Genomic DNA, 27930 nt, shown 5'->3' with positions numbered 1-27930 from the left:
TCCCACCCCCCCCATCCTTATTTAGGGGCGCGGCGGCGCGGGCGGCGCTTTAGAAGCAGCGGCGGCGGCGGCGGGTGGGAGCTGGGCCACCCTCCCCTTCTAAAAAACTCCCTAAAATTGCAGCTATGAACCCAAATTGCGCTCGCTGCGGGAAAATCGTGTATCCCACGGAGAAGGTGAACTGCTTGGATAAGGTAAGCGACACGCGTGGGAGCGGCGGAGGGGGGGTTGCGCTTTCCCTTGGGGTCTCTACTGCGTGCGACGCCTTTTCCAGCCACCCCTGTGGGTGTTTCTATGGTTACGGGGGTCGCCTGGTTGTCCCGGGGGGTGCGGACCCACGGTCCTTCCATCCCCCTGGGGGTGACACCACCTCGTTCCGTGGACCAGGAGCCCTTTGCGGAGCGTTTGGGGCCTTTTCCTTAATTTAATGTATAATTAAAAAGCAGCAGCAGCCCCGGGCGCCCGCGGAGGCCGCTGGAAAGCAACAGTTAACGCTCCCCCTGAAACGGGGAACCCCATCTGGTTTCCATTAGCTTTCTTCTTCCATCCCAATTCATACTTCTCCGTTCCAGAATCCAGTCTTTGCTTGCGTGCAAACGCTTCGAGTCTCCGTTTCGGGTTATTTCCCCACCAAAAATAAAGCTTCTGTGCAACCCGGTGCTGAGGAAGGTGATGGTGGAACCTTCCCACCCGGCTCCCGTGGGGTTTGCCTTTGATTTAACTCCTCTCGGAGAGCGGAGCCCCCCCATTCTCCCCCTTCCAGCCTCTGGGATGACCAGTTTAGGCACTAAAAGGCACTGGAAGAATGCGCGGGTCTCGCAGCGCATTCCTGAGCTGCAGCAGACCCTGCACTCGCATTTTTCACAGATGATGTTTCTTCCTGGAGCTGGGGAGAGCTGGAAGCTGAACCCTCAGCGTCCTAGGGACTTTGTCTCCTGCAACCCATGCTGGCTCCCGGTAGCTGCAGGGTATCAAATTTGGGTATCTAAATTGTGGATAATTAGAGGGGAAAAAAGTGGGGGGGGTGACCCGTTGCTCCCTCCTGTGCAGTGGTTGTGATTTGGGCCACTTTTGAGCAAATTCTAGGTGTTTAGGAGCATGAGGCTGCAGTCACCCTCTTGTACTTCTAGATGTCTTATGAGCTTCTTGCTACAAGTCATCGCATGGTCAGCCTTGCAATGCAACACCCCCCAACCAAATGGCTCCCCACTCATTAATTCCCCCCCGTGTTAATTTCTCCCGGGGGTTCTGGCCGCTGAGGTGGCAGCGGGAAGTGTCCCCCGCTTCCCGTCAGAGCTCGGGATGGGCCCCGCGTTATTGCGGCTCCTTCCTCCTGCCTTTTTTCGCTCTACCCTGAGCAAAGTTGAAAGGGCAGCTCTGCCGTTGTTTGCACAAGCGCTGCTGGCGCTGAAGTCGAACCGCAGGCAGCAATAATGACGGGCTTCTGGGAGAGAAGAAGTGTGCACGGCGTTGCCTTTCAGCTGGTTTTTCCCCTATTTTTACGCTGGTGTGTTAACAAGCAGATGCGCTTGGTTTTACTCCTGGTAGTTAAATCAGGAAAGGCACTTTCCCTTCTGAGATTTGCTAAAAACGAGGAAAAGGCTCGCTGCTTCGTTAGGCTTTACCAACGCAGTGGCCTCCCCCCAGTGTGAAACTGGAGTTGTGTCCCCCCCAACCCATCGCTTTGTCACCTTGCGAAAGGCAAATGCCCCGCTGGTGTTTGGGGAACTGGGTGTCGTTCCCTTCCCCCCTCCCTGCCCCATAAGGTGCTGGGTGATGCATTTGGCTTCCGCTGGGGAAGTGACATCTCCTGTGCCCCCCCCTCCGCAGGGCTCGGCGGTTGTGACTGCTGAACCCACGTCAAGCTGATGTCAGATCTTTATTTTGGTGAAAATGAGAGGTTTGAATGAGCTGTTCCAGTGCATTAAACCCCATCAAGGCTTTGCCTCCAGCCTAAGGAGTCTCCTTATGTTCTCTAAGCCTTGAGTCTCAAGTGATGCGTGTGGAGCTTTGCCTGGCGGAGGATGTTGTGTGGCTGTAGTAGGAGCTCTAAGGGGATACACAGAGATGGGCTGAGCTCTGCCCCACATCTACTGAGTGGCAAAGTTGCTTCGGGGACCCCAAAGTTGCTCCATCTTCCCCAAAACAGCCATGGTGCTTTTCATAGGGGACAACCTATGGGCTGAGCCACTGTCCCTGGGATTGGCTCCAGATGTTCGCAGCGCTTCAGGCTTGGAACTGGAAAACACGGGTGTTAATGCTCCTCCAAAAACCCATCTGAAACTTGTCCTCTTTTCTCTTTGGAGGGCGAGCGGCAGCGTTACTGGAAGCAGTGTAATTGCCGTTCCCTTGCGTCTGTACTGCGGTGCAGCTCTGCTTTTAGTGCCGCCTTAAATTCTGGCATTATCGCTGTTGGTTTAGTGGCAGCAAGACTTGGAGATGGGGTGAGTGCTCTCTGGGTCGCTCAGGCTGCAGAAACACCTCTGAGCAACCCCTGGTGCAAACCAGGGCAGGAATACACATTAATTACCCTCTGGACAGGTGTAAGGGCCATCTGAGCGCATTGCTTATGCTGCCATGGGCTGGTGACAATCGGTCTTGCCAGGCACCCGGTGGCTCTTGGGGACACGGGTGTTCCTGGAGGAAGCGGCTCTGAAGTCGCGTTGTCTGTCAGTTCATCTCTTCATATTTATAGCAGCATCTTTGGTATTTATGTGAAGCTATGGATGGCTCACAAGGCTCGGAGAAGCGTGTTAATTAGCTCTGATGTGGTGGTAACTCAACGGAAAGGCTGCAACTTGGAGATGCCCAGAGAACCGCGGGCTTGGCTGTTTGTCTGTCCGTAAGTCAGAGCGGTAAATGACCGGGTGCAGGAGGGTGGTGGTGCAGGAACAAACCCTCCCTTGCCGCCAGCAGCCGGTGTAACTGGAGGAAAAGAGCAAATACGTTGCTCTGAGCAACTGAAAGGAGGAGAATTGTCCTTGTGGGCTGAGTCACCGTCTGGCGGAGCCGCGGGGGTGTTTGTGCGCAGGGTGGGGTGCGGTACCTGCGCCGGGTGGCACGAGGGTTAGGCTTGGCTTTGCTGGAATGGGCTGAGCCAGGGTGGAAATGACTTCCTGTTTAAAGCTTAAGGGTGGAAATCATAGCAAGTGCCACCAGCTGTTCTCCCCGGGTTGCTCGCTGCGGTATCCCCAGGTCCGCGTGTCACTCTGCGCTTGGTGACTGTCACCTCCTTGGTATTGTGGGCTGTTCATGTGGCTTTTGCCTCGTTCTTCCCGTGGTTGTGCAGGGGGGTTTGCTGAAGGAGTTGGGCCGGATTCTGCTCTGGTCCCTGGGAAGTCACCCCAGACCCTTCCGTGTGGTCACTCAGTGATGGGCAGAGCATCAGCCTTGGGCTGTGTGGGGTGCGGCTGCACCCTGAGGGTCTTCCACTGGTTAAAAGGAAAACTGTGTTTGGGTGACAAACCCCAGGGTGTGGGGACAACCCGAGGCTGCTGCTGCAAGAGCTGGGGGGCAGAGGATGAAGAAACCCCCTGCACCAAAAGGCTGGGCTGGCAGCTCCTCTTCCTCGCTGCCATCTCCCTTGTGTTGGCTCCCAACAGCCCCACCATGGGCAAAAGGGGCTTTTTGGGTGATCCTGCATCCTCTGGGGCTTGAGAGGCTGGGGATCACACACCAAATTGTGTGTGCAACAGTGGTATCTTCTCATGAGAACCTTTCCATCTGGGTTTGCTTGGCTCGCTGTGTGCATCCCCACCTGACCTGCTCGTCTGGCTATCTCCTGCCTAACATCAGCAAAAAGAACCCGCTAAAGCAGCGATTGAAGCCTGCAAACCACATCTGTCACCAGCTCCCTGCTCCTGGGGGTGGTTGTTGTGACTCTTTCATAGTAGGAGGCTTCTCGTCTTGTGTATTTGGCCAAACCTGATGAATTCCTAGTCTGGAGATAAGAAAGCAAGATGCTGCTGTAATGCAAGTCGTTGCTGCCGTGTTGAGCTGAGATGCATTGGGAGGGTCGGGGGGATTTATTTGGGTCTTAAACCAGCAGGAATAGTCTGTCCGCAGGGTTTTGTGGGGGTCGGGGATGCCGCCCCCAACATCTGGAGGAGCCGCCGAGTTGGAGTGGTGCGATCCCAGTGGGACGCGGCCCCGTTTCGCGAGTCGCTGGTGCTAACGATGCTCTCGTCTCTCTCTTCCAGTTCTGGCATAAAGCATGCTTCCACTGCGAGACCTGCAAGATGACCCTAAACATGAAAAACTACAAGGGCTACGAGAAGAAGCCGTATTGCAACGCGTGAGTCTCTGCTGCCGTGGGACCGGGAGGTGCTATGGGGTGTGCTGGACCCTCCTCGCCCCCCAAAACAAGGGTTGGGGGGCCCTGACCTCAGCACAAACTGCCCTTCCCTGCTGCTCCCTATGTTTTCTAGGGGTGCAGGTGGGGTCCCACTAGCCAGTTAATGCTGGTATTAAATCGGTGTATTCTAGGCTTAAATGGCAGCCCTCCAGTTCCATCTTGGGGAGGCAAAGTGGAAGAAATTCAGATACGAACAGGTGTTTACATGGGGTTGATCTGAATCTGCATCCCCTTAAAGAAGGGGAAATAAAAGGTGTTTTTCCCACCCCAGAGGGTGTTTGGGGAGAGCGGGAGTGCCCTGGTGTGCAGGGGTGTGTGACCCATGTGGGGACGCGGCTGTCACCGCAGCCTGTGCCGGGGCATTCGCCCTCATCTACTGGGTGTTATGAGAGTAAATACAGCTTGAATGCGAGATCCTTTGCTCCTGAGCAAAGCAGAATGAGAGCAGCTGCCGCTACCACACCTCACTTTGCTTTCCTGGATCTTTCAAGGGGTGGATGTTCCCCGGTCCCCATTTTTTCATATCAATAATGACCCTTAATTGTGCGCGGCTTTCTGTGCTCTGCTATTGCATAACGAACAGAGTCCTTGGTCCATACAGAAGCACTGAGCTCTCCATACCTGACACGTTTCTTAATGTCTTTAAAGCAGCTTTGCAATAAGAATTTTGCAGCTGCTTCTTATACATTAACAGCTCTTAGAAAGAAAATTAGATAACATAATGCTGCTTAGCGCTTGTGTAGCATGGTGGGTTCACAGACTGCTTTATAAACTTTAATCCCGACAGCATCCTTGTAAGATGGGTATTATCCTGTTAGTGTCTGAGACAAGGAGAAGCGGTTAAACCACCAGCCCTGTGGTGCTTTAGCAGGAACTTCCCACTTGTGTAGCTCTTGCATAGGTTGGTTATTGCTGATACCAGATGGACGAGTCACGATCACAACTGGTGTTGAACTGGGGTGGGATTGGCAGCGTTCAAGTCTCAGCTGGTGTGATGGTGGTGTCCTGGGTTCTCGCAGGGTGGCAGTTGTGTGACAAATGTTGGTGACCTGTTTGTATGGGGGGGTCCAGCTCTGGGCTGAGCAGGGTGTGGGTTGGAGGGTTGCTTGTTCTTGGGCTGTGCGGGTTGGTTGTGGTCCAACCACCCCGGGGTCTCTGAGCTCCACATCTTCATTTGCAGAGGATAAGACCCCCCCAGCTGTTCCTGGTGCCCTGAACCACGGTTTCTCCCCTCCGGTTACCCGGTGCCATCTCTGGCGCTGAGCCCTGGCCTTGCCCATCCCCGGCGCTTCTACCCCTGGACCTGGGGTCAGGTTCTTTGCTCCCTCGCTGGCGCTGCAAGGGAAGTGGGATAATAATGGGAAATTCCTGAGATTCCAAGGAGTCTGCGCAACCCCGACCCATCTCAGTTTCTCAACCCCCTCTGCTCTGGAGCTGCCTTTGATGCTGCTTGGCTGGCTTAACCCTTTAACAGCCTTTCTGATGAAGACGTTGTCTGTCTCACCGCTACTCCAGGGCAGCCCTGGATGTTCCAATTGTGCACAAAACCCCACATTATACTTCTTTTCCCCTCCTACCTTGCCTGGCAATGCCTTAAAGCGAAGGGAGGTGAGAAAACTGCCGGCACAGGAGGATTTGCTGCCAGCCCGTGTTTTTTGGGGTGGAGGCTGGATGGTTGCAATGCCCACACATGGGGTGAAGGGGAAACTCCAGCCAAAAGACGTGGGTTTGGTTCTTTCTCAGCTGCTGCCCCCAGAATATCTTGGGGAGGAGGAAATGAATGGGTGAGAGTCCAGAACATGCTCAGCCTTTCCAAACGGCTTCTGCTGAGGCCGGGGCTGAGGGGCAGCATCTTCTGTCCCCTGAGAAGGGGGTGGAAAAGCAACGTTTATCCTGGCAGGGTAGAGGCTGCTTTTCTGAACATGCCTCAGCACAGGGTCTCCTCTGTTCCAGCCGTGGCCGCCTGCCAAATTCCTGAGTTTCTTTCTTCAAGAGAGCAGGAGGAAGAGGGCTGGGCTTCCTCCCATCTGACATCCCCCCAGCAATAAATCCCTTTGGAGAAGGTGGCTGCTTAACTCTGCCCAGCGCTGCTGGGAACTTGGTGGCAGATGTGACCGTCACCACGCTCCTCGCTGTCACCCTTTGGGCTCTGGTTGGGTCCTGTTGGGGGACTGGTTGGGTCCTGTTGGGGACTGGTTTGGTCCTGTTGGGGGACTGGTTGAGCACTGGGAGCTGAATTCCAGGCTGGGCTCAGCGCCTTCATGGGCACCGTGAGCTGGAACAGGTAAAGCAAAGATCCAGGTGGAGCTTGAAGCTTCTGCTGGCTGCAAAGGAAAGGTGGGACCATTCAAAGGGACCAGCTGCTCCTAAATATGCATCATATAGATGCTTTAATTTGCTTCTTGTGTGGAAGGGGTAAGGGGGCTCAGGGCTGTGTCCCAAACAGGGGTGGCACTGGGGCTCTGGTCCCCTCCCTGCTGACCACCAGCTCCATGTGCAGCACCAATCTGTGCCTTGAAAGATCCCACCCGAGAGGTCAGAGCTGTATATTCGGTCGGAGGAGTCGGCACCTTCAGAGGCATCACCGCTGGAAATGCAGCCAGGAGCTGCGCTGAGGTGGGGAGGAAGAGCAGAACCCTGGGTGAAAAACCTCTGTCCTGGCCACAGGGTTGTTGGGATGCACACGGGGACGCGGAGCTGCCGAGCGGGACCCTCTGTCCGTCCTGGGCATGCGAGGGGATCCCGGTGCTGCGGCATCTCCACATCCCCTTGCTAAACAGGATGTTTTCCCCACTCAAAAAGGGGTTAAAACCCAAGTGATACCACCATAAATATCGTATGTAGGTGTGTCAGCAGGGTCCCCGCGCCCTCCATCTGCCCTATGTGCATGACTTTGGCTTTGCTTCCAGGAGCTGGCTTTCCTCGCAGAGAAACCCCATCCCCGGGGTGTGTGTGATAGGGGGCGTTCCCCCCCTCCTCCATGTGTCCCCAGGGATGGGGGCCATTTCCCACCCCCCCATGTGTCCCCAGGGATGGGATGGGGGGCGTCCCCCCCTCCCCCCATGTGTCCCCAGGGATGGGATGGGGGGCGTCCCCCCCTCCCCCATGTGTCCCCAGGGATGGGAGGCGTCCCCTCCCCCCCAAAGTGTCCCCAGGGATGGGGGGGGCGTTCCCTCCCCCCCAAAGTGTCCCCAGGGATGGGGGGGGCGTTCCCTCCCCCCCAAAGTGTCCCCAGGGATGGGGGGGACGTTCCCTCCCCCCTCCATGTGTCCCCAGAGATGGGGGGGGGCGTTCCCTCCCCCCCATGTGTCCCCAGGGAGGGGGGGTGTTCTTCCCTCCCCACCATGTGTCCCCAGGGAGGGGGGCGTTCCCCCCTGCCATGTGTCCCCAGGGATGGGATGGGGGGCATTCTCCCCCCCACCATGTGTCCCCAGGGATGGGGGACATGTGTTCTCCCCCTCGCCCACCCCGATGTGTCCCCAGGGATGGGGGGTGTTCTCCCCCTCAGTGTGTCCCCAGGGATGGGGACATTCCTCTGCACCAACTCAGGACATTCGCTTGCCCCGCTTACCTAGACCCAGTATTACTGGGGCTGTAAAACCTGTAATTGCTGCCGATGACCCAAAGAACGTCCCTGGCGGATTTTTTGCCATTAAGATCCTCACTTTTCCATTCGGAGCGAGCGGTCCCGTAGCACCGGGCTGAATCCTCGCTTGGAAAAAGTTAGCGAGCGGCTCAGAGCCTCACGAGGAGCCAGCGCTCGGTTCTTGGCATCCCGCTCCGCTCCATCTGGTAGCAGCCTACTATGTTAATAGATTGATCTTCCAAGTTTAGGGGAAGGAGGGGGGGGCAGGAAGGGAAGGAGGAACAACTGTGGCGCTGGGATGGAGTCCAGGTGTTGATCCCAGGCTTTGTTTGTGCCGGGTTTCTGGAGGAGCGGAGCTGCTGTTCTGCCTGGGTGTGCACGCTTTGCACGCCGTGGGACTCTGAACAGACTCTGTTGTAAATGAAAGCTGGTTGTCCCATCTGCTGCTGGTGGGGAGAGACCCCCATGTGTGGCTTTGAGGCTCTGGGGGTACATTTGTGCCTCACTGTGTTTGGGGAAGGGCTCCCCGGTGCAGGTTCTGTGCAGGATGTGGAATATGGGGAGGTTCTCCTGAGTAATGCCGTGATTTAATGGTTGGCAGGCTGCAAACGTTAGCGAGTTCTCTTTGGGGTGGAGGCTGTTTTCTGGATGTTTGGGGATGGCTGACTCCAAGCGCTGTCTGTGTACCAGGGTTGATGGGGAGACCTCTCACTGCTGACGTTGTTCCTCCTGGAAACCCCAAATCCTTCTCTAGGGCTCTGCTGCCCTAGGGAATTTCCCATCGCTGGATCCCTTAAACCACCGAGACCATGGTGTCCCATCCCTGAGCACTATGAGGCCACCGAGACCATGGTGTCCCATCCCTGAGCACTATGAGGCCACCAAGACCATGGTGTCCCATCCCTGAGCACTATGAGGCCACCAAGACCATGGTGTCCCATCCCTGAGCACTATGAGGCCACCAAGACCATGGTGTCCCATCCCTGGGCACTATGAGGCCACCGAGACCATGGTGTCCCATCCCTGAGCACTATGAGGCCACCGAGACCATGGTGTCCCATCCCTGAGCACTATGAGGCCACCAAGACCATGGTGTCCCATCCCTGAGCACTATGAGGCCGCCAAGACCATGGTGTCCCATCCCTGAGCACTGTGAGGCCACTGAGACCATGATGTCCCATCCCTGAACACTATGAGGCCACTAAGACACAGGATGTCCCATGCCTGGACACATGGGGTGACCAAGACCTAAAATATCCTTTCCCTGGGCACCTTGGGCTACCAAGACCTAAAATGTCCCATCCCTGGACCCCTAGGGCCACCAAGAACCAAGATGACCCATCTCTGGACCCTTTGGAGACACAAAGTCTTAAGATGTCCCATCTCCAACCCCCTTGAGCCAGCGAGGGCAAGATGTCCCATCTCTGGACCCTTTAGGCCACCCAAAGACCTAAAATGTCCCTTTCCTGGCCCTGTTGTGCCACCGAGAGCCAGATTGTCCTATCCCTGCACACTTTGGGACACCAAGAGCCAGGATGTCCCATCTCCAGCGCCCTTGGGCCACCAAGACCTTAACATGGAAGTCCAAAACCCTTCTCTAGGGCTCTGCTGCCCTCCAACCACAGCCCTTACCCCCTTCAGGATGGGTTTGTCCCTGCAGTGGATGCTCCTGGAGATGAGTTTAAACCTGTGATGCTTTGGTGTGTGCAACCTGGAGCACAAGTGTGATGGGGGTGGCAGAGGGGCCTGAGGGGGTTGAGGTTGGATGTGGGGAACAATTTCTTCCCCAAAGGGCTGTGGGGCATTGGAACAGGCTGCCCAGGGCAGTGCTGGAGTCACCATCCCTGGAGGGCTGGACAGACGGACATGAGGTTCTCAGGGACATGGGGCAGTGCCAGGGGTGGGTTATGGTTGGACTCGATCTTGAGGGGCTTTTTCCAGCCAAAATGATTCAATGATTCCTTGTTTGCTGCTCCTGGAATTTGGAGAGGTGAATATGTTCTCCTGCTTCAGGTGCTTGTTGTTAAAGACTAAACCCAGCCTAACCCTGGCACAGCAGATGGTGACTGAGCCGAGCTGCCCGGCGCTGGGCTGCAGATGGATGTTGACTTCCCCAACTCACTTTATCCCCCCCCGGGGCCACGAAACCCTGTGGAAAAACCCAGCTGGGCTGCGATGCCGCCTGTGCTCCCACAACCAGCGGCGGAGGGGGACGGGGGGGCTGGACAGGCAGGGCTCTGTGCCGGGTGAGCGGAGCCTCCTTCCAGACGCGAGTCCTGACTTCACAGCTTGGCAGCCCCTGTTCTGCATTCCCTTGAAACCATTCCATGATGGATTGCAGCAGGTTTGGGAAAAACAGGCTGTTTTTGAGTCGGATTGCGCTGTGATACCCTGGGCTGGTGGAGCCTTTGGGGGTGAGGGGGATGCTGTGGGATGCGCTGGCCGAGCAAACCCCTGCTCTACACCCCAAAATTGCCATCCTGGGGCTGGGGGGGGGGATGCATTTTGCTTCATCACCCCCTTGCAATCCTGGCGCCGGTACCTCGGATGAGCAATGGGGTGGGATTTCGGCACTGACACCCCGCACAGTTGTGCTCTGAGTTACTTCATGCGAAGGCGGTTTTTGGGTGGGCTGGGAGCAGATGCTGGGAACCAGCAGCAGCTGCACACGTGGAGGGCTGGACCGGCCGTTTTGGCAGCTTCTCCCTCAAAATGCTGGGAGGAGCTGAAGTTTTTCCCTGCAGCCTGTTCTCTTTTCGTTGTGTTGGATTTTGTTGTTGGTTGGTTGGTTTTTAATAGTAGGGCGTTTTCAAGCGAAGCGCTGCGGTGCTGCTTTTATTATTAACAAAAAGAAGAGTTTATTTCTTTAAGCTTGTCCCCAAGAATCCGCAACCCTTTGAAAGGCAGGATGTGAACCTGGGAGCCTCCGGCCGAGCCGATTGCTTCCTCTGTTTAACTCTTCTTCCCCAAAACCCTGACAGAGCTGCACAAAGTGACCGTCACCTCGAGGTGCGGGTTGGTGACACCGTGTATTTGCATCCAGCGCTAAAGTCCGTGTGCTGCTCGCTGCACAAATCTCCCAAAACCATTTGCTTTAAAGCAGCCTGGATTAAATACAAGCAACACTTCGAGCTGGGGAGACTCTTCTAAACATTCAAATCATCTCATGCACAATCTGTATAGGAACAGATACATATTTGAGTCGTGCTGAAGATGCCAAGTCTGGACCCTGTGGCTTCCAGACCTTATCAGCTCTCTCTTTGTAGAACAGCTGGATGGTGCCGCGATGCATTTCAATGTGGTTTTAGTTGTGTCCCGCCAGTCTTTTTAGTGGAGTTTAACTCCTTTTCCAGCTTGTGCAAAGCTCCAAAGGCAGAAGTTTAAGTGCTGATACTTGGCTCCCTGGGAAAGCAGCTCTTGGAGGTAAAATCCACGTCCAGGGCAGGACTGGGATGCGATGGGGTGCAAGAGATTCATGTCCCTCTGGAGTTTGCTGCTGTTCTGGGCCTCATTGAACTTATGGGTTGTGAGGATGCTGGTGTGGGGCTGTTTCTGGTCCATGTGTGGGAGGAGGGTCTGTGTTTGCTTTACGATGTCTCTGCCAAAGGAGTTTCCCACCTCAGCCAATCCTTCATCTGCCTCTGCACCCAGAGCGCTCCTAATGCAGGAGCCAGACGGGCTCAGTCTGGAGGAGACTCGATTGACCTGATTTAGCGATGCAACAACAACCCCCAGCCTCATGGCTGGCTGGCTGCGGCTGGGCCGGTGTCGTGCCAAGGGCTCGTGTGTGGGTCTCGCTGCGGGCTGTAACGCTCCTATTTTTGGAGGAGCTTTGGGTTTTTGGGACCGCATCCCTGGGGTGCGGATGCTCGTGCCAAGCCAAGGGAATAGAGACCGAGACTGGTAGAAAGTGAAGCTGTCCCTGCCACCGCCGTGCTCATCCTTTCCCGACCCGCCTGCTCAATTCCTTTCTTTGCAGTGCATGAAATCCGGGGTGGCTTTTCTTAGCGGTGGGTGTCACCCCTGAGGTCCCGCCTGATTTTTCCGCCACCCCGAGCGAGGATGCTCTGCCACCATCGCCGAGTCCTCGCTCCATCACGTGTCCCGCTGCCCCACATATTCCCGTGCTGCTTCGCTTAATCTGACAGCGGGGGGGAGGGATCCCGTGCATCCTGTTCATTAAACTCGCCAGGCATGGGGGGCATGGCGGGGGTGTCTGTAAGGGGAGACCCCAAAGTGCCTGTCTGCCGGTGCTGCCCCCACACCAGCGGGTTCCTCTCCATCAATCCTTAAAATAATCAGTGTCTTGGTGATGCTGCAGCACCGTGTGGTCCCCAAGACCCACCAAATCTTGGCTCCCATCCCACTTCACCCCCCGTACCCTTGGGTGGAGGAAACACAAGTGAAACATCGGGATCCTGTTGCAGCATCACCCAGCAGCGGGATCCAGGTTCCTCGTTTTCCCCGGCTCCCGTTTGTTCTCAAAAGGTTACTGGTTTCGCTTGAATAGCGATTACTTAGCAGACTTTACACAAATGTCACATCTGAGGGTGCGTGGGACTAATTATTTCCTCGCAGCTTGTCAGGATGGTTTGAAGCAGCTTCCCCCCCCGTTTGTTTTCTCAGCCTCCTGTGCGTGGAGCCCGGGGGGTTTTTCTTCAAGGCTCCATCTTCCCTTAAAGCCACTTTTAGTTCCCCGCAGGGTTCTCTACCTGTTGCACTCACTTAGGAAATGAGCGTTTCTGCAGGAAAAAGGAGCGAAGGGCAGCAGGGTATGGAGTGTGACCTGCTGGCCATGGCCAGACGAGCTCCTACAGCATCGCTTCTGCAGCAGAAATCCTCTTTCTCCATTGATTTTGGACTCGCTGCTCTATGGAAGCCGTGGTGGGCACCAGAATTCCCGCCGGACCCAGTTTCGGGAGCCGTTGGCTCCGGTCCCTGTTGGTGAGGATGATTGCAGGGGTGGATTTGGCGCGTGTCGCTCGCGCTCCTTCTGAAAAGCAAAGCAGGTTGAGCAATAAAACACCCTCCCCCTTCCCCGCTTCCCCAGCCAAGACCTATTTCTGGTGCCGGCTGGGGGAGGGCAGCGAGGACCCGCAGCTCCGCTCCCCCCACGGCTTTTTGCCCGTGAAAAGGGGCAGAAATGGGTCCGTTCCACCGCTCGCCCCTTTTGCTGCGCATCCCACGGACCCCCCCCATTCCCACGCAGGCGCTGCAACCCAAACCAACTCGCTCGCTGCCTCCTCATTAAGGTTTAATTTATTGCTGAGTCTTGCCGTGGCTGATTCTCATGCGCAGGGGTTGGTTTTTCCCCTGTGTGATGGGGACCCGGGTGTCTGTGTGGGGGGACACGCTGGCTTTGGGGACCATCACCACTCCTGCAGCAGGAGCCCCTGCCCTTAAATTCCCCGAGGACTGAAATGCCTATTTTATGTTATGTTTTTATATTATCAGGCTGGTACAAAAGCGATGCTTAATCTCGGGGGAGGACGCTCAACCTGTGCGTTTCATCCTACGCCTGGTGCGGACAGACAGACGCCTCTGCCTGTTTGCGGCCATCCGCAGGGGCTGCAGGCTGAGTCAAAGCCTCCCTCGAACCCCGGGGAGGTTTCCTCAAAATCCAACAAGCAGCGGAAACCTAATTCTAGCTCAGCCTGTGCGGTCTGGGGTTCTCTCTTCCTCTCCCTCTCCAGACCGCGGCTGCAAATGCAACAAGCAGGGCTGTTGGTCGCCTTTCAGATCATTTATTTTCTCCCCTACGAATGTGACTTTTGAGTTCCACGGGGGTGGATTTCTCCACTTCCAGCCCTGGTGGTGACTTGGAGTTCCCTCCACGCGGGGGGCTTGGTGCTATCAGCGTGGCCAGGGCAGGGATGCGGTTGCCGTGGCAACGGGATGGTTTCTGCTGGATGCTCTTGCCTGGCCGTGCACGCCGCTTAACAATTGCATTTGCCCTTCACGGGAGCCACGTGTCTGGCTGCGTCGCCCTTGCTGTTTAAATTGGGCTTCTCTGTGAAAGCTGCTGCTTTTACAATTGGGATTTGCAGGGATGCACCGGGATGGAGCTCTGTTCCCGTCCTCATGGGATGTGCCCCCCGTCGCCTTCCAGACCCAGCCTGCAATTGAAGAATTGATGATCCGGGAGGGCATTTTAGCTTTTTAGCGGTTTTATAAAAGTGGCTTTGTTTTCTTTGGCTTTGGTGTTAATCAGGCAGTGACTTCCAAGGAATTCGGGAAAGGGCTGCGGGATGCGAGCGGTAACTCAATAAAATGAGATGAGTCCTGGGCTGTCCTCTCCTGCCCCTGTAAGCTGAGGTGGTTGCTTATTGGATCAGCACTGGTGTTAATTAAGCCTGAGCTTCCCCAGCAGCTGCACCAGGGTTTGTAAAACATAACATTGAAAGAAAATGTGAAAATGCTCGTCTTTTGCTGGTGCTGTTTGCTCTGAGCTCTGCTCAGCTGATCCCAACCTCCTTGCAGCCGTTTGCCCTTTGGAAGTGGAGATTGTCCCCATGAACAGCTGAGATGCAGCATCCCCTGAGCCAGGGCTGTTAAATTCACCTTCCTTGGCCACCAAAGCCTGCTATGAAAGGTTTTTGTCATCTTTGTGGTGACACAAGGGGCCGTTTCCCTCCATACTCTCCCTTTGAGGTATGGATGCATTAACCCAGCGACTCAATATCCGTAGCACTTAAACAGCAAATCTATGCCCAGCGCGGTGTCCGCTGCTCCCGCTGAGCTCCGGACCCTCCTGGAGAACCGGATTTGTGTCGTTATTGGAGTCATAACGCAGGAATTTCGCCGCGGGCAGAATGGTGGTGAAATATCTGCCTTGATATCGGATCGCGGTGCGAAGCTTTGACACAGCAGTGCCCGAGGGCAGCGGAGCCTGAGCACACCGCGCTCTATCCCCTAATCAGATTAATCTAAACAGAGATTAAACTCTATCCCCCAAGCAGTCGGTGATCTGTTGTTTGCCTAAAACTGATTCTTGTCCCTTTTCCATCGTAGTGCTGGATGTTGAGGGGTTGTGGATGATTAATTTAGGCTTATTATTATTGGGATGAGGGCTGGCTGGGCTCTTGTGGCTGATGCCAATGGGTTGGTAGCCCTGAGATGGGCAGAGTGTTTCCAACCCCTCGTGGACCCTGGGGTTGACTCCCACCTCCCAAAAAGCAGCGGGGATGGTGGCGATGGGCGGTTGGTGGCAATGGGTGATGGGTGGCTGATGGTGACAGCCCCGGCAGCGGTTGATGTCCCTGTCCCGCCGGGCAGGGCGGCCGCCAGCGCGCCGCTGCTTGCTGAGTTGTCTTTTCCCCTTTCTGCAAACCACATCTGCGTTGTTTGGTTTCTGTGTGCGTGGGGCGGGGGTTCTCTCTGTTTTTTCGGCGCGGCTGAGGCAGCTATTTTTACTCTCGAGTTTCCTGCATTGCTGCTTTCCTGCGAGGTGCGCGCTGCTCTTGCAGGTCTGCGGTCGCTTATCCATCGCTGTCCTCCTCCGCATGCAGCTGCTTTTCTGCTCGTTTGACCGCGTGTTGATTTGCCCTGGGCAGAGGTGCTAACGCTGATTCTGCAAATAGATAATTACTGGTGCCCGAACCCACAGGCTCCCACAGCCGAGGGGCTTCTGATGCTGCTGCCAGCCACGGGATGGAAGGGACAGCGAGTGTGGTCATGGCCATAAGAAGGACAGGGAACTGCTGGAGAGAGTCCAGCGCAGGGCAACAAAGATGATGGAGGGAGTGGAGCATCTCCCGTGTGAGGAAAGGCTGAGGGAGCTGGGGCTCTGGAGCTGGAGAAGAGGAGACTGAGGGGGGACTCATTCCTGGGGATCAATATGGAAAGGGGCAGTGTCAGGAGGATGGAGCCAGGCTCTTCTGGGTGACAACCAGTGACAGGACAAGGGGCAATGGGTGCAAACTGGAACACAGGAGGTTCCACTTAAATTTGAGAAGAAACTTGTTCCTGGTGAGGGTGTCAGAGCCTGGCCCAGGCTGCCCAGGGAGGTTGTGGAGTCTCCTTCTCTGCAGACATTCGAACCCGCCTGGACCCCTTCCTGTGGAACCTCAGCTGGGTGTTCCTGCTCCATGGGGGGATTGCACTGGATGAGCTTTCCAGGGCCCTTCCAACCCCTCACATTCTGTGATTCTGTGAATATAATGACCAATAATGTCTATTTTCCCTCGGCAGACACTACCCGAAGCAGTCCTTCACCATGGTGGCAGACACCCCCGAGAACCTGCGCCTCAAGCAGCAGAGCGAGCTCCAGAGCCAGGTGAGCCCGTGGGACCCCCGTCTCCCCACGTTTTCCCCCGTCTCCCCGCATTCTCCCCCATCTCCCCACAATCTCCTGCACCAAGGAGGGAGAGGCAGCTTTGGTGCCTCCTCTCGTGTCTCTCCCATCCCAGCTGTGTTTGCTCGTCCCTTCATCCCTGGTCGCTGTGACCTCCCGGGGTGGGAAGGGTCCAGCACAAAATCCACTGCTCCCAGTCCCCACCTTGCACCAGTTTATCCTTTCCCTGCTCCCATCCAGCAGCAAAACTGGGTGAAAATGCAAACAGGCGTTGACTCTCTAGGCGAGAATTCCGGGTAAACCCAAATCGTGTTGGGCTTGGGAGCTCTGGCAAGGAGAAATAAACAGATAGAAGGGATAACGACTGGCACAGATAAGGATTTCTTTCTCTCGAGTGGGAAGAGGCTGCTTGAGAAGGGTGTTGTCCAGACGTGTCCTGTTTGACACCCCGAGGGTGTCCCTGCATCAGCAGGAGTCCCCGGACTTGACGTGTGCTGGGTTCTCACCCCAAAATCCTCCTGATGATGCGCTGGGAGCTGCTTGGCTCTTGGTCCCTTGGGTGGGCTGAGCAGCAATCCCCGTTTCCTTCTCAAACTCCAAACCACCGAGAAAGGCGAGCGTCGATTTTGGGGGAGAAACCAGATGGAAAAGGGCAAGGTTAGCACAGAAACAGGCAGCGGTGGGTGAGCTGGGGCTTTGCTGAGCCCAGAGGCTGCTGAAGCATCTCGAGGTGTTGCCCCGAGCTGCCGTGATGAGCGTTGGTGTCGCGGCACTGCAGGCGTGTGCTCCGAGAGCGCTGCAAGAGGACACATCCAGGGGCGATTCTGGCTTGAGTCAGCGTCTTGCAGGAGAACACGGGATGTGGCAACCCCTCTGGGAGCCTATTGAGTTATTTTGCTTTGAAAAGGGGTGAAAAAGACTGCCCGGGGTGCTGTCAGCGTGTGGCTGGGCGCCGGGTAGAGGGGGGACGGCACCGGGTTTGCCGTGGCCGCGGTGTTTTTGGGGCGAGCGGCCGTTTTTCAGGCTCGATGCGCTGCTCTCCCTGCTGTGCCGTGAAGGATGCTGCGACCTTCCCGCCTTCTCCTACCGTTTGCCTGACGTTGAAGAGCGAACTGCATGGGAATAATGCATGGAGGAGGAGGAGGGGGAACCCCGGGACAATCGCCCCTTTGCAGACAGAGCTGCTGCAGCCGCCGTTGAGTTTTGAAACCTCGTCTTTTGTAAGGTCTCTTCCACAGAGCCGGTTGCCCAACAGCTCGCTGGCTTGCACAAGCCCAGCTTAGAGCCAGAGCTCAGCCTGGGGCTGGCTTTGTGCTTCGCAGAGCGGTTAAGGGCACACAGTTGCTTTTCCATGGTAACAATCGGGGTAATTCTTCACCGAGGAGCCTGCAGTCTCCAGCGTTTTCCTTCCGATGAATTCAGGCTCTTCATTAGTCGTTGCTTATTAAAGCAGACCCTGGGGAGGGAGGGTGCTTTGCTGTCGCTGCTCGGGACGTTCAGCTCCTGTGGCGTGTGGGAGGCAAAGCCAGATGCTGGCAGGGGTGGGGAGGCTTTATCCTTTCCGGAAGAAATTCTGGATAAATAAATAACATCTTTCTGCAGCTCCAAAAGTTGGGCACCAAGACCCAACTGGAGCTGGGACCACAGCCCTGGGGAACCTTCTGCACTCCGTTGCACCTTGGGGTGCAGGGAGGGTGTTCCAGCACCAGCACCCCAGGTTTGCAGGGCAGGTTTCCCACCAGCATGAGCTGCAGAAGGAGGATTCATCTGAGCAGGGGGTGCTGGTGGTTTGGGTGGGAGGGGGAAACTGCCAGAGCCCTGGGGAGGGCAGAATCTAAACACACTTCAGATAAGATCTTAATTCCTCTCTGCCTTTGTTCTGCCCACAAAGGGAGTCTCCTGTTTTCCAAGTGCCAAATGTTTGTATTTCTTGAAGAAAAACCCGGCAGCTGCTCTGGTTTATTGACAAACCTTTCTTACTAATTGCAGGAGCTGAGCAAACCCTTGGGGACAGGAGCAGGTCACTGGAGCCCTTCTAGAGCTTGCAAATTAACTGGGGGAACTGGAGCTGGGACAGGGAAGGGCTGGTGGGAGATGAAGCTGGGGAAGGGGCCGGAGCACAAGTGCGATGGGGGCAGATGAGGGACCTGGGGGGTTCAGCGAGGAAACGGCCTCAAGTTGTGCTGGGGGGGGTTGAGGTTGGATCTGGGGAACAATTTCTTCCCCAAAGGGCTGTGGGGCATTGGAACAGGCTGCCCGGGGCAGTGCTGGAGTCACCATCCCTGGAGGGGTTGAGAATACACAGAGATGAGGTTCTTATAGACGTGGGGCAGTGCCAGGGGTGGGTGAATGTTTGGACTCAATCTTAAGGGTCTTTTCCAACCAAAACGGTTCTATGAATCTCCCCAGCAGCTTTGCCCGTTCCTCTGGACCCCATGTGCGACCCAGAGGCAGCCGATCCCAAATTTCCTCCCACCAAAAATACCCTCCCGGTGCGTGCCGGCGTGACTGGAAAAGCCAGCGGTTCAGCGGCGCGGTTCGATGGCGCTGCCGCCGTCTCCGCTATTTGTGTCTGCGGAGGAGGCGTCTCCCATTCCGGTCACTGGGAGATAATGGTGTCTCGTGGGGCTAAATGAGTCCCCAAAGTGACGGCTCCGACGCCTGCACCCGGCTCTTACAGCCCACGCGCGGTGAGAAAATTGCTGGTTCCCATCCTGTGGCTCCTCTGTCCACCTCCTAAAATGGGTGTTTTTGGGTGCAGCCCTTCCTGGCGGCGGGTGGAGGCTCCCGTGGCGTGGGTGGCCGGTCCCCACGTCTGTCACCTCGGGGAGCTGCTGTCGGTGACATCGGGGACATGGACGCGAGGAGGGTTTGATGTGCTTGAGCCGAGGGTCGTGATGTGCAAAGGGCCACTCGTGGACACGCGAGTTGTTGCTGTCCTTACCACGGTTCCTCTGGGGATTTAATTATGGATCCATTATTATTGTTATGATTATTATTAGTAGTAGTAGTAGTAGTATTATAATATTATGGTGGTCGTGCCCTGCTCAGGTTTCCCTGGCAGTTTGCTGCGGGTACCAGCCCTGGACGTGTGTTTTGGGTTGGATCTGCCCCTGGGTACCAGCATCTTCCCCTGGGACTCCTCAATCGGGTCCCCGCTGCGGTCAGACATCCCTGTACAGTGGTTATTTGTAGGGTTTTAGGGCCATGTTCCTATAGCCTGAAAGTGAGAGGGGTAAAAAGTATCTATGTGTATATATATAGAGAGAGGGGGATGGATTTAGGAGGATAAGAGTTCAGAAGTTATCAAAAGCACTGCTTAGCCTTGTGATTGGCTTCTTGCTTGGTAATTCTTTATCTTTCTGGCTTGGATTTCTTGTATCTCGTCAACGTGTGCGTTCACAGCTGGTACTCAATGTCTCCTCCTCAGGTCGGGATAAACCCTCTTCTTCCAGCAGCATCCCCAAGCACCTCAGCATCCCCCAAAAACCAGGGTTTTGCTGAAAAGGGGGCAGATAAAGGACAATCGCACCCCCCTGCCGAGGAAGCCGGGGCTGGTGCTTTGCAGAGCAGCTTGTGGGGCTGAGTCACCCCTTCCTGCTCTGTGTCATCGGTTTGTGTTGCTGTTATTAACCTTGTGCCCGATGGCTGACACCCCCAGGCTGCTCCTTCCCAATGGGGGATGTTCAACCTACGTTCTTACCCCACCCAGCAACTTGTACTTGGGTTTGTGGGGTATTTCGGGGGGTTTTTTTCTCTCTTATTACTTCAAGCAAATGGAGACTTCTGCCTTGAAACTGGTCCTCGTGTTCCTCTGCTGTGCTTTAGCATCTTGGTTGTATTAACACCCTCCCAGGGTGGGCTCTGCAGCCTGGTTCGTTAAGCATTGTTGCTTTGGAGTTAGAAATGTCCCCTGACTCGTGTATCACACCATCAATCTCAGGGGTTCTGTGGCGGCCCGTGGTGGTGAAGAGGGTGTAGGGGCTCTGACACGCTCCCAAAACTTGTGTTTCTGTTGGATTGTAGGGTAGGAAGTGTTTGGTTTGTGAGCAGGGCACCGTGCTCTGGGGTATCCGGGGTCTCCCGCAGCCCTGGGGGTCTGACCTGGGGATGGCAGAGAAGAGCAACAAGAGAAGAGCAACAAGACTGGGGAAGGGACTTGAACACAAGAGCTATGGGGAGAGGCTGAGGGAGCTGGGCTTGTTTAGTCTGGAGAAGAGGAGGCTTAGAGGTGAGCTCAGCACTCTCTAGAACGACCTGAAGGGCAGTTCTAGCCAGGGGGGATTGGGCTCTTCTCCCAGGCACTCAGCAATAGGACAAGGGGGCATGGGCTTCAACTCTGCCAGGGGAAATTTAGGCTGGAGATTTGGAAGAAATTCCATACAGAGAGAGTGGTCAGCATTGGAATGGCTGCCCAGGGAGGTGCTGGACTCACCGGCCCTGGAGGTTTTGAAACTGAGATTGGCCATGGCACTTAGTGCCATGATCTGGTCAATGGACTGGAGTTGGACCAAGGGTTGGACTGGATGATCTCTGAGGGCTTTTCCAGCCCAGTCCATTCTGTGATTCTGTGATCAGTGTCCCTGTCCCTGTGCCAGGTCCGTGCTGGAGCGGGCTCACAGCACCGCTGTGTCTTGGCTTCCCCAGAACAAATTATAAGAACCTTTGGCAGCTTTTCCCCGAAAGGTGTTTCCAGGCCCAGCTGGATGCGCCGTCTGGATGGGAGGCAAATATGTGAGGTCTGGAGGAGTGTGTGTGTGTGCGAGGGATAAAACAGCTCCATCCCGCCTCCCGGGTTGATCTTGGCACGGCGCAGATCTGTGAGCACAACCCTGGCTTTGCAAAGCTCTTCCTTTGCAGGCCCAGCCCAGGGGGACGGGCAGGACCAGCCCAGGGTCCAACTGCTGTGCTGGCTAGGGACACAACCCCAGCTCTGTCATCCCATCCTCCTTTAATATAGCAGAGCAGTGCTATATTAAAAAAGAAATGCTGCTATATTAAAAATGCTATATTAAAATATTAAAAATGTTATATTTAAATAAAAACAAAGCAAAGAAAACAAGGACTTTGCAGCTCCTGGGTGTGATGGGAAGGGATGAATTGATGCTGATGTCCATGTCTGGCAAACAGAAGCGAGGATGCCTGTGTTTTGCCAACCTCCACATTCTGGTTTCGTGACGTCTTCCCGGGTGAATTTCTCCCCAAGGCGGCTGAACGGTCCCTGCCATGGAAACACTCACAAAACCCTCATGAAATGCTCATAAAACCCTCGGGGCTCCCGAGCAGGGGGTTGTCACAGGTCAGCTGCTCCCTGGTACGTGACTGGGGAATTCAAGGTAAATCCAAGCCACCCCCGGCCCTGCTGGAAGGAAACAAACTCAGCAGGTGCATGGGAAGGTGGTTTGGAGTTTGTGCTTGTGGCAATGCCCCACTTTGCTGTTACTGGAGACATCGGGGGCTCCCCCGAGCAACGCAGAGGTCCAGATGTTATACAATTGTGTAACAGAAAGATCCTGCATCTCCTGAAGTACGTGCATCTCAATGTGCTTTTTCTTGCTTTTGTACCCAGATTCGCTACAAGGAGGAGTTTGAGAAGAACAAGGGGAAAGGCTTCAGCATGGTGACCGACACCCCGGAGCTGCAGAGAATCAAAAAGACTCAGGATCAGATCAGCAACGTGAGTAGCCCCGAATGTCTGCCCGTGCCGTTGCCGTGATTGTCCTCCCGCGGTGGGGCCTGTCCCGTACCTGCGGGAGACCCAGCTCTGCCTTTTCCGAAACATTACATTAAAACCATGCCCGGGTTCAACGGCAGCTCGTGCTTCACCAGCAGCCTCTGTCCGCACCCAGGGACGCAGCAGCTGCGGATGCGGTTGCCATGGTGAAGGAGGAGGATGCTCGTAGGGATGGATGCTCAACAGGGCTGGGTGCTCGTAGGGGTGGATGCTCATGGGGATGGATGCTTGTAGGGCTGGGTGCTCGTAAGGGTGGATTCTCATAGGGCTGGGTACTCCGGGAGATGGATGCTCACGGGGCTGGGTGCTCGTAGGGGTGGATGCTCGTGGAAATGGATTCTCGTAGGGCTGGGTGCTCACAAGGGTGGATTCTCGTAGGGATGGGTGCTCACAAGGGTGGATTCTCGTAGGGATGGGTGCTCGTAAGGGTGGATTCTCGTAGGGATGGGTGCTCACAAGGGTGGATTCTCGTAGGGATGGGTGCTCACAAGGGCGGATTCTCGTAGGGATGCGTGCTCGTGGGGCTGGATGCTCGCAGGGATGGATGGGGCTAGATGCTCGTAGGGATGGGTGCTCGCAGGGCTGGGTGCTGGTAAGGGTGGATTCTCGTAGGGCTGGGTGCTCGTAAGGGTGGATTCTCGTAGGGATGGGTGCTCGTAAGGGTGGATTCTCGTAGGGATGGGTGCTCACAAGGGTGGATTCTCGTAGGGATGGGTGCTCGTAAGGGTGGATTCTCGTAGGGATGGGTGCTCACAAGGGTGGATTCTCGTAGGGCTGGGTGCTCACAAGGGTGGATTCTCGTAGGGATGGGTGCTCACAAGGGTGGATTCTCGTAGGGCTGGGTGCTCGTAAGGGTGGATTCTCGTAGAGATGGGTGCTCGTGGGGCTGGGTGGTTGCAGGGATGGGTGCTCACAGGGCTGGGTGCTCGTAGGGCTGGATGGGGTTAGATGCTCATAAGGGTGGATGCTCGTAGGGATGGGTGCTTGCAGGGATGGGTGCTTGCAGAGATGGGTGCTTGCAGGGGCAGCTGCAGCACTGGGTGCAGTGGGGGGTTTATCTGCCCCCTGTCCAAACTCACCCTGTGCTCCCAGGCACAGCAGCATCCGCCCTCAGCAGCAGGCAGGGAGTTAATTCACCTTTAACCGCTACCGAAAACCGTGTGTGTTCCTTATCGAACGCCCGGGAGCTGTTGCGAAAGCCAAGCAGGGCTGGGAGGCGTCTCCACGACCCCCCCGGGGAGCAGCTGTGCGTGAGAAACCTCCTGGGAGCTTCTGTAGCGCCCTGAGCTGCTCTCGCTTTGCCACCCTGGAGCGTCCCCAACCTTGGGGACAAAGCCCCAGGGGTGGCAGCTGCTCTCTGCACCCCCAGGGTGTCCCGGGGAGGAGGAAGAGGGGGGACGGTGCCTGCACCCGCGGTGGGAGCTCACACACAACCAGAACACCCAGGAGGGCGGGAGGAGGTTGTTGGTGTTGTTGATTCCCTTTTCTTCTGCTCCCGTTGTGCAGCTCTCTATCCTGGGGGAGCCGCCGGGTGTCATCTGCACACCAACCCAGCACAGCGAGGGCTGGGGAAGGGAATCCCGCTTGGCAAAGGGACCCGGCTGGGGGATTTTCCCTTGGGGGAGCTGCTCGGTGGGGTCTGAGCTGAACCGAGAAGAACCGAGAGAATCTGTGGCTGTTCGGGGGGCATTAAAGAAGTGAGCAGAGCGATGGCATCAGCCCAATCGCCCTCTCGCAGCTGCTGTTGCCGTTTTCGGCAGCTTCCCCATGGGCATCTGGCTGCCAGCCTGGGGTTGCCGTGACCCAATTAGCGAAACACAGAAACAAAGACCCGCTACCTGCGGAAATCCTGGCTCAGCGGGCAGGTCGGTCCTGGGCGGGCAGAAGGTGCTGATATGGTCTTGGTAATGGGGAAACCCTCCTGGAGATGGGGAAAACCTCCTGGAGATGGAGCCGTGCAAACTGGAGCCTCTGAGCACTGGGAAATGCTGTCCCCAAGCTAGGAAGCTTTGTCCCCAAGCTGGGAAACGCTGTCCCCAAGCTGGGAAACGCTGTCCCCAAGCTGTCCCTGCTCCTGGGAGGGTGGCTCAGCTCCAGGCTCTGCGGGGAGCCTGCTGGAGTGTCCTCCAGTAAATAACTGTTTAACCAGCAGCCAAATGGGCTCCAGGTGCTTTCCGGTAGCGCTGCACTCATTAACACAAGTGGCTATTAATTTCTACGCCCACAGCCGGGCGGTTGGGGGGGAACCCTCTGTGTTTGGTGGTGGCTGCTTTGAGTTTCCTTCAAAGGAAAACCCCGAAGGGCTCTCAGGCTTCGCTTAAAGCGCGATCCGGGGGTGGATCCCTGGATCCTTGGGCTCGGGGGTTGCACAACAAACCCAGCGTGTTCCAGGGGATGTTTCCTAAAGATGTTTTTGCTCCATTTGCTCCGCACTCCTGCAGCCTTGGGGGCTCAGGAGTTGGGTCTTGAATCTCACCCACGCCTGAAAAGGTTGGGTATCTCACCCATAGGACACTTAAAGCTCCTCTTTGTCACAAACAGGTCTGAGCAAATGTCCCTGGGGAGGTGGGAGGGGGAAGCCCCATGGGACTGTTTGGGGGTGTGATGGGTGATGCTGAGTCCTTGGGGACATAAAGAAATGAGCTGGGACGAGGTGAGGGGTGTTGGTGGCATGGGAGGGGTCTGGGCTCAGCTGTCCCGCGGCTCTGACCCGTCCCTGTCCCTGTCCCTGCAGATAAAATACCACGAAGAATTCGAGAGGAGCAGGATGGGCCCGGGCCCCAGCGAGGGTGCGGAGCTGGAGGGCAGGAACTCCCAGGAGAGCAGTTACCGGAGACCGGCCGAGCAGCAGCATCAGCCGCCTCACCACGTCCAGCCCAGCACCCCAGGTAACGCGGGGCAGGGGCACAAACACCCATTCGCTGTCTTTGCGAGGGGCTTCGTGTGTCACCCACGTCCCAGCTCCCTCCAGCAGAGCTCTCGTAGAATCATTTTGGTTGGAAAAGCCTCTCAAACTCATCAAGTCCAACTGTTCCCCCACCCCTGGTGCTGCCCCATGTCCTGAGAACCTCATGTCCGCCTGTCCAACCCTCCAGGGATGGTGACTCCAGCACTGCCCTGGGCAGCCTGTTCCAATGCCCCACAGCCCTTTGGGGAAGAAATTGTTCCCCAGATCCAACCTCAACCTCCCCAGCACAACTTGAGGCCGTTTCCTCGCTGAACCCCCCAGGTCCCTCAGCCGCTCCCATCACACTTGTGCTCCAGCCCCTTCCCCAGCTCCGTTCCCTTCTCTCAACTCGCTCCAGCACCTCAAGGGGTTTCTGGGCGTGAGGGGCCCAAAACTGCCCCCAGGATTCGCGGTTTGGCCCCCCCATGTCCAGCACAGGGACGGTCACTGGCCACACCAGTGCTGATACAATATTTGTTATGTTCTTGTCTCCCCCCCACCCAGTTTACCAGCAGCAGCCGCCACCATCTCAGTCCTATGGCTACAAGGAGCCAGCGGCACCGGCCTCAACGCAGCGCAACGCTCCGTCTGGAGGGGGGGTGAGTGCAGACCCTGGGCTCGCACCCCAGCGCCCCCAGTTTCCCCCCACGGGGTCAGGGTTGGCTCCCTGGGCAGGGGAAAACCCGTTCTGAACATGTAGTGGGTGCGATGCTGGCGCCTGGTCCACGTCACACACCAGCACCTGCGTTGGGTGAAAACCTCCTGCCTTTGGCACAGCCCTGGAGGGGTCCCGGGGGGGTCTGTCCCATTGACCCCTCTCTCCCTGCAGAAGCGTTTCCGCGCCGTCTACGATTACAACGCGGCCGATGAGGATGAAGTTTCCTTCCAGGACGGCGACACCATCATCAACGTGCAGCAGATCGACGACGGGTGGATGTACGGCACGGTGGAGCGCACGGGGGACACGGGGATGCTCCCCGCCAACTACGTGGAGGCCATTTGAGCCACGGGAGGGGACGGGGCGGGGGTGACAGCCGAGCCCCCCCACCCCGGCCGCGTGCGTGTGCGTCTCCGTGCCCCAGTTCCCTTCTCCCGCGTGCTCTGCCGGAGCCGCGTCCTGACATCTCGGTTACTCTGTGTTTCTGCAGCCGCCTCCGGTTTCTCTTGCCAATTTTAGCTTCGTTCTAGCTCTGTCGGGACCAAGGGACCGTCTGCGAGGGTTGGTGGGGGCTCGAGGGACCAAACCAGCTTTCCTGCTCCTCCGGGCTCCCTCCTCTTGAGCTCTCCGGGTATTTTGTGGCTGGGGGAGCAGCCGGAGTCGCTGGGACCCGGCAAAGGGAGGAGGGGACCCCCTATCAGGACCAAATTCCCCCCGCGCTGGCGGGACGGGCAGAGATGTCTTTTGGGGCGATGCGAGGGATGCTCGCTCTGCCTCATCCTATCGCTCCCCCCAGCTCCTCTGCTCCATTTTTCCATCCCGTTTTGCTCCCTTCAGTCCTTAAAACAGTAAAACGTTCGCGGTTTGAATCTTAAACAAAGTCTTTCTGATAGGACGTGGAGCGGCTGCTCTGGGCCCCCCCGGAGCGGCTCCCACTGCTGCCCATCCGTGTCCCCTGGGAATGGAGCAGCCACGGTTTTGCTTTGCCTGCCCGATTCTGGCGATTTGGGGGGACACTGTGACAGCCCCACCTCACGTCCCCCCACAGCTCCGGCTTTTCTGTCTTTGGGATGATGTCTGGGGGTCCCCTGTGCTCCCCAAATTCACCCAGAACCTGCTGTTGCTACTGCGGGGTTTTGGGGACCCTCCTGCTTGGAGGATGCTCGGGGCGGGCCGGGAGCTCAGCCCCCATCCCTGCGCCTCTGTGAAACATCCTCGGGTGCTGGGGACCATCCCGGGTGCCCGTCCCCTCTGGCCGCTCCGTCTCAAGGGGCAGAGACTGGAATTTGGCACCCGAGCCACCCCGCGCCTCTCGTTGGTCCCCAGCGACAGCGGCTTTTGGTGCCACCGCTGCCTCGGGGTCGCGTCACAGACCAAAATCTCCAAGCGCATCCCCGTCCCCTTCTCTTTCGGGCTCCGAAGGGGGTGGGCAGGGACAGAACTGGAAGCACGTGGAGGGGGATGCTCTTCTCTGCCAAATGTGTGACGGGGACTGTGGCACCGCCAGCCCCTCGGGGCACAAATGGGACCCCCGGAGCAGCCGGGATGGGTTTACGGGATGAGAATCCCGGTTGGTGCTAAACCGAGACTAAAACTAAACCCGAGCAGGAGAGAGGGGGCGGTGGGGCAGGGGGGCGGCTCCTGCTCATCCTCTTCATCACCTTCTTGAGGGGGAGTATCAATGTGAATAAACTGGTTTTTAATGGACCAAGTAACAGCGCAATCACGTTTTGGTATAGGGACCTTTTTTAATGCTACCTTGAAACCATCGTCCTAACGCTCCCCTGCCACCCCTGCCCCTTCTCCCCCCACCACAGCAACCAAACCTCTCACTGCTTGATTTCTTGCCTTTTTCTCTCGACTTATGCACTTTTTTGCCTTTTTTTCATAGCTGAAAAGCACCTAAACCTGTATTTAAAGTAAATAAATAAAGTAGTTAAAAATTAAAAGCTAAATTGCTTCTCATCACGTGTAAAATAGACCTCGTCCACCCCGGCTTCCCCAGTTCCGGTGCTGAGCTTAGAATGTGTTTCCTTCCGGATCCGTCGCTTGATTGGGGTTTGTCCTCGTGTCCCCCTTCCCGTTGGGTTGAGCGCCCACCTCTTTGAAACAGAAAAGCAACAAAAATCATGTTATATTTGGCCTTTTTAACCGAACCATCGAATGGAACAAACCGACTGATTCTCTTCCCGGGTTTACTCCAATTCAAAATAAAAGGATAATTTTTACCTGCTGATTGTGCCGGGTTTGATTGCGGTCGCTTTTCCGGCTGTTTTTCTGCTCCTTTGGGATGTGGGGGGGATCTCGGGGTCGGGGATCTCAGGGTAGGGGATCTTGGGGTCTTGCTCTCTCACCAAA

General features: G+C 56.4%; 1 protein-coding gene across 1 annotated transcript; it reads left to right on the top strand.

Moving 5' to 3' along the window:
* The first annotated feature begins 39 nt into the window (after positions 1-39).
* Positions 40-27805, top strand: LASP1 (LIM and SH3 protein 1). The gene is made up of 7 exons (XM_065856453.2): positions 40-194; positions 4200-4294; positions 16131-16215; positions 21803-21910; positions 24702-24855; positions 25419-25513; positions 25744-27805. Exons 1-7 carry the CDS (start codon positions 126-128, stop codon positions 25915-25917), a joined length of 780 nt encoding a protein of 259 aa, XP_065712525.1. The 5' UTR covers positions 40-125; the 3' UTR covers positions 25918-27805.
* The last annotated feature ends 125 nt before the right edge of the window (positions 27806-27930 follow it).

Source organism: Patagioenas fasciata, chromosome 22, assembly GCF_037038585.1.
Source record: "Patagioenas fasciata isolate bPatFas1 chromosome 22, bPatFas1.hap1, whole genome shotgun sequence".
NCBI classification, from domain to species: domain Eukaryota; kingdom Metazoa; phylum Chordata; class Aves; order Columbiformes; family Columbidae; genus Patagioenas; species Patagioenas fasciata.
Note: the sequence above shows the minus strand (reverse complement) of the source record. Positions and strands in the feature narration are given on the sequence as shown.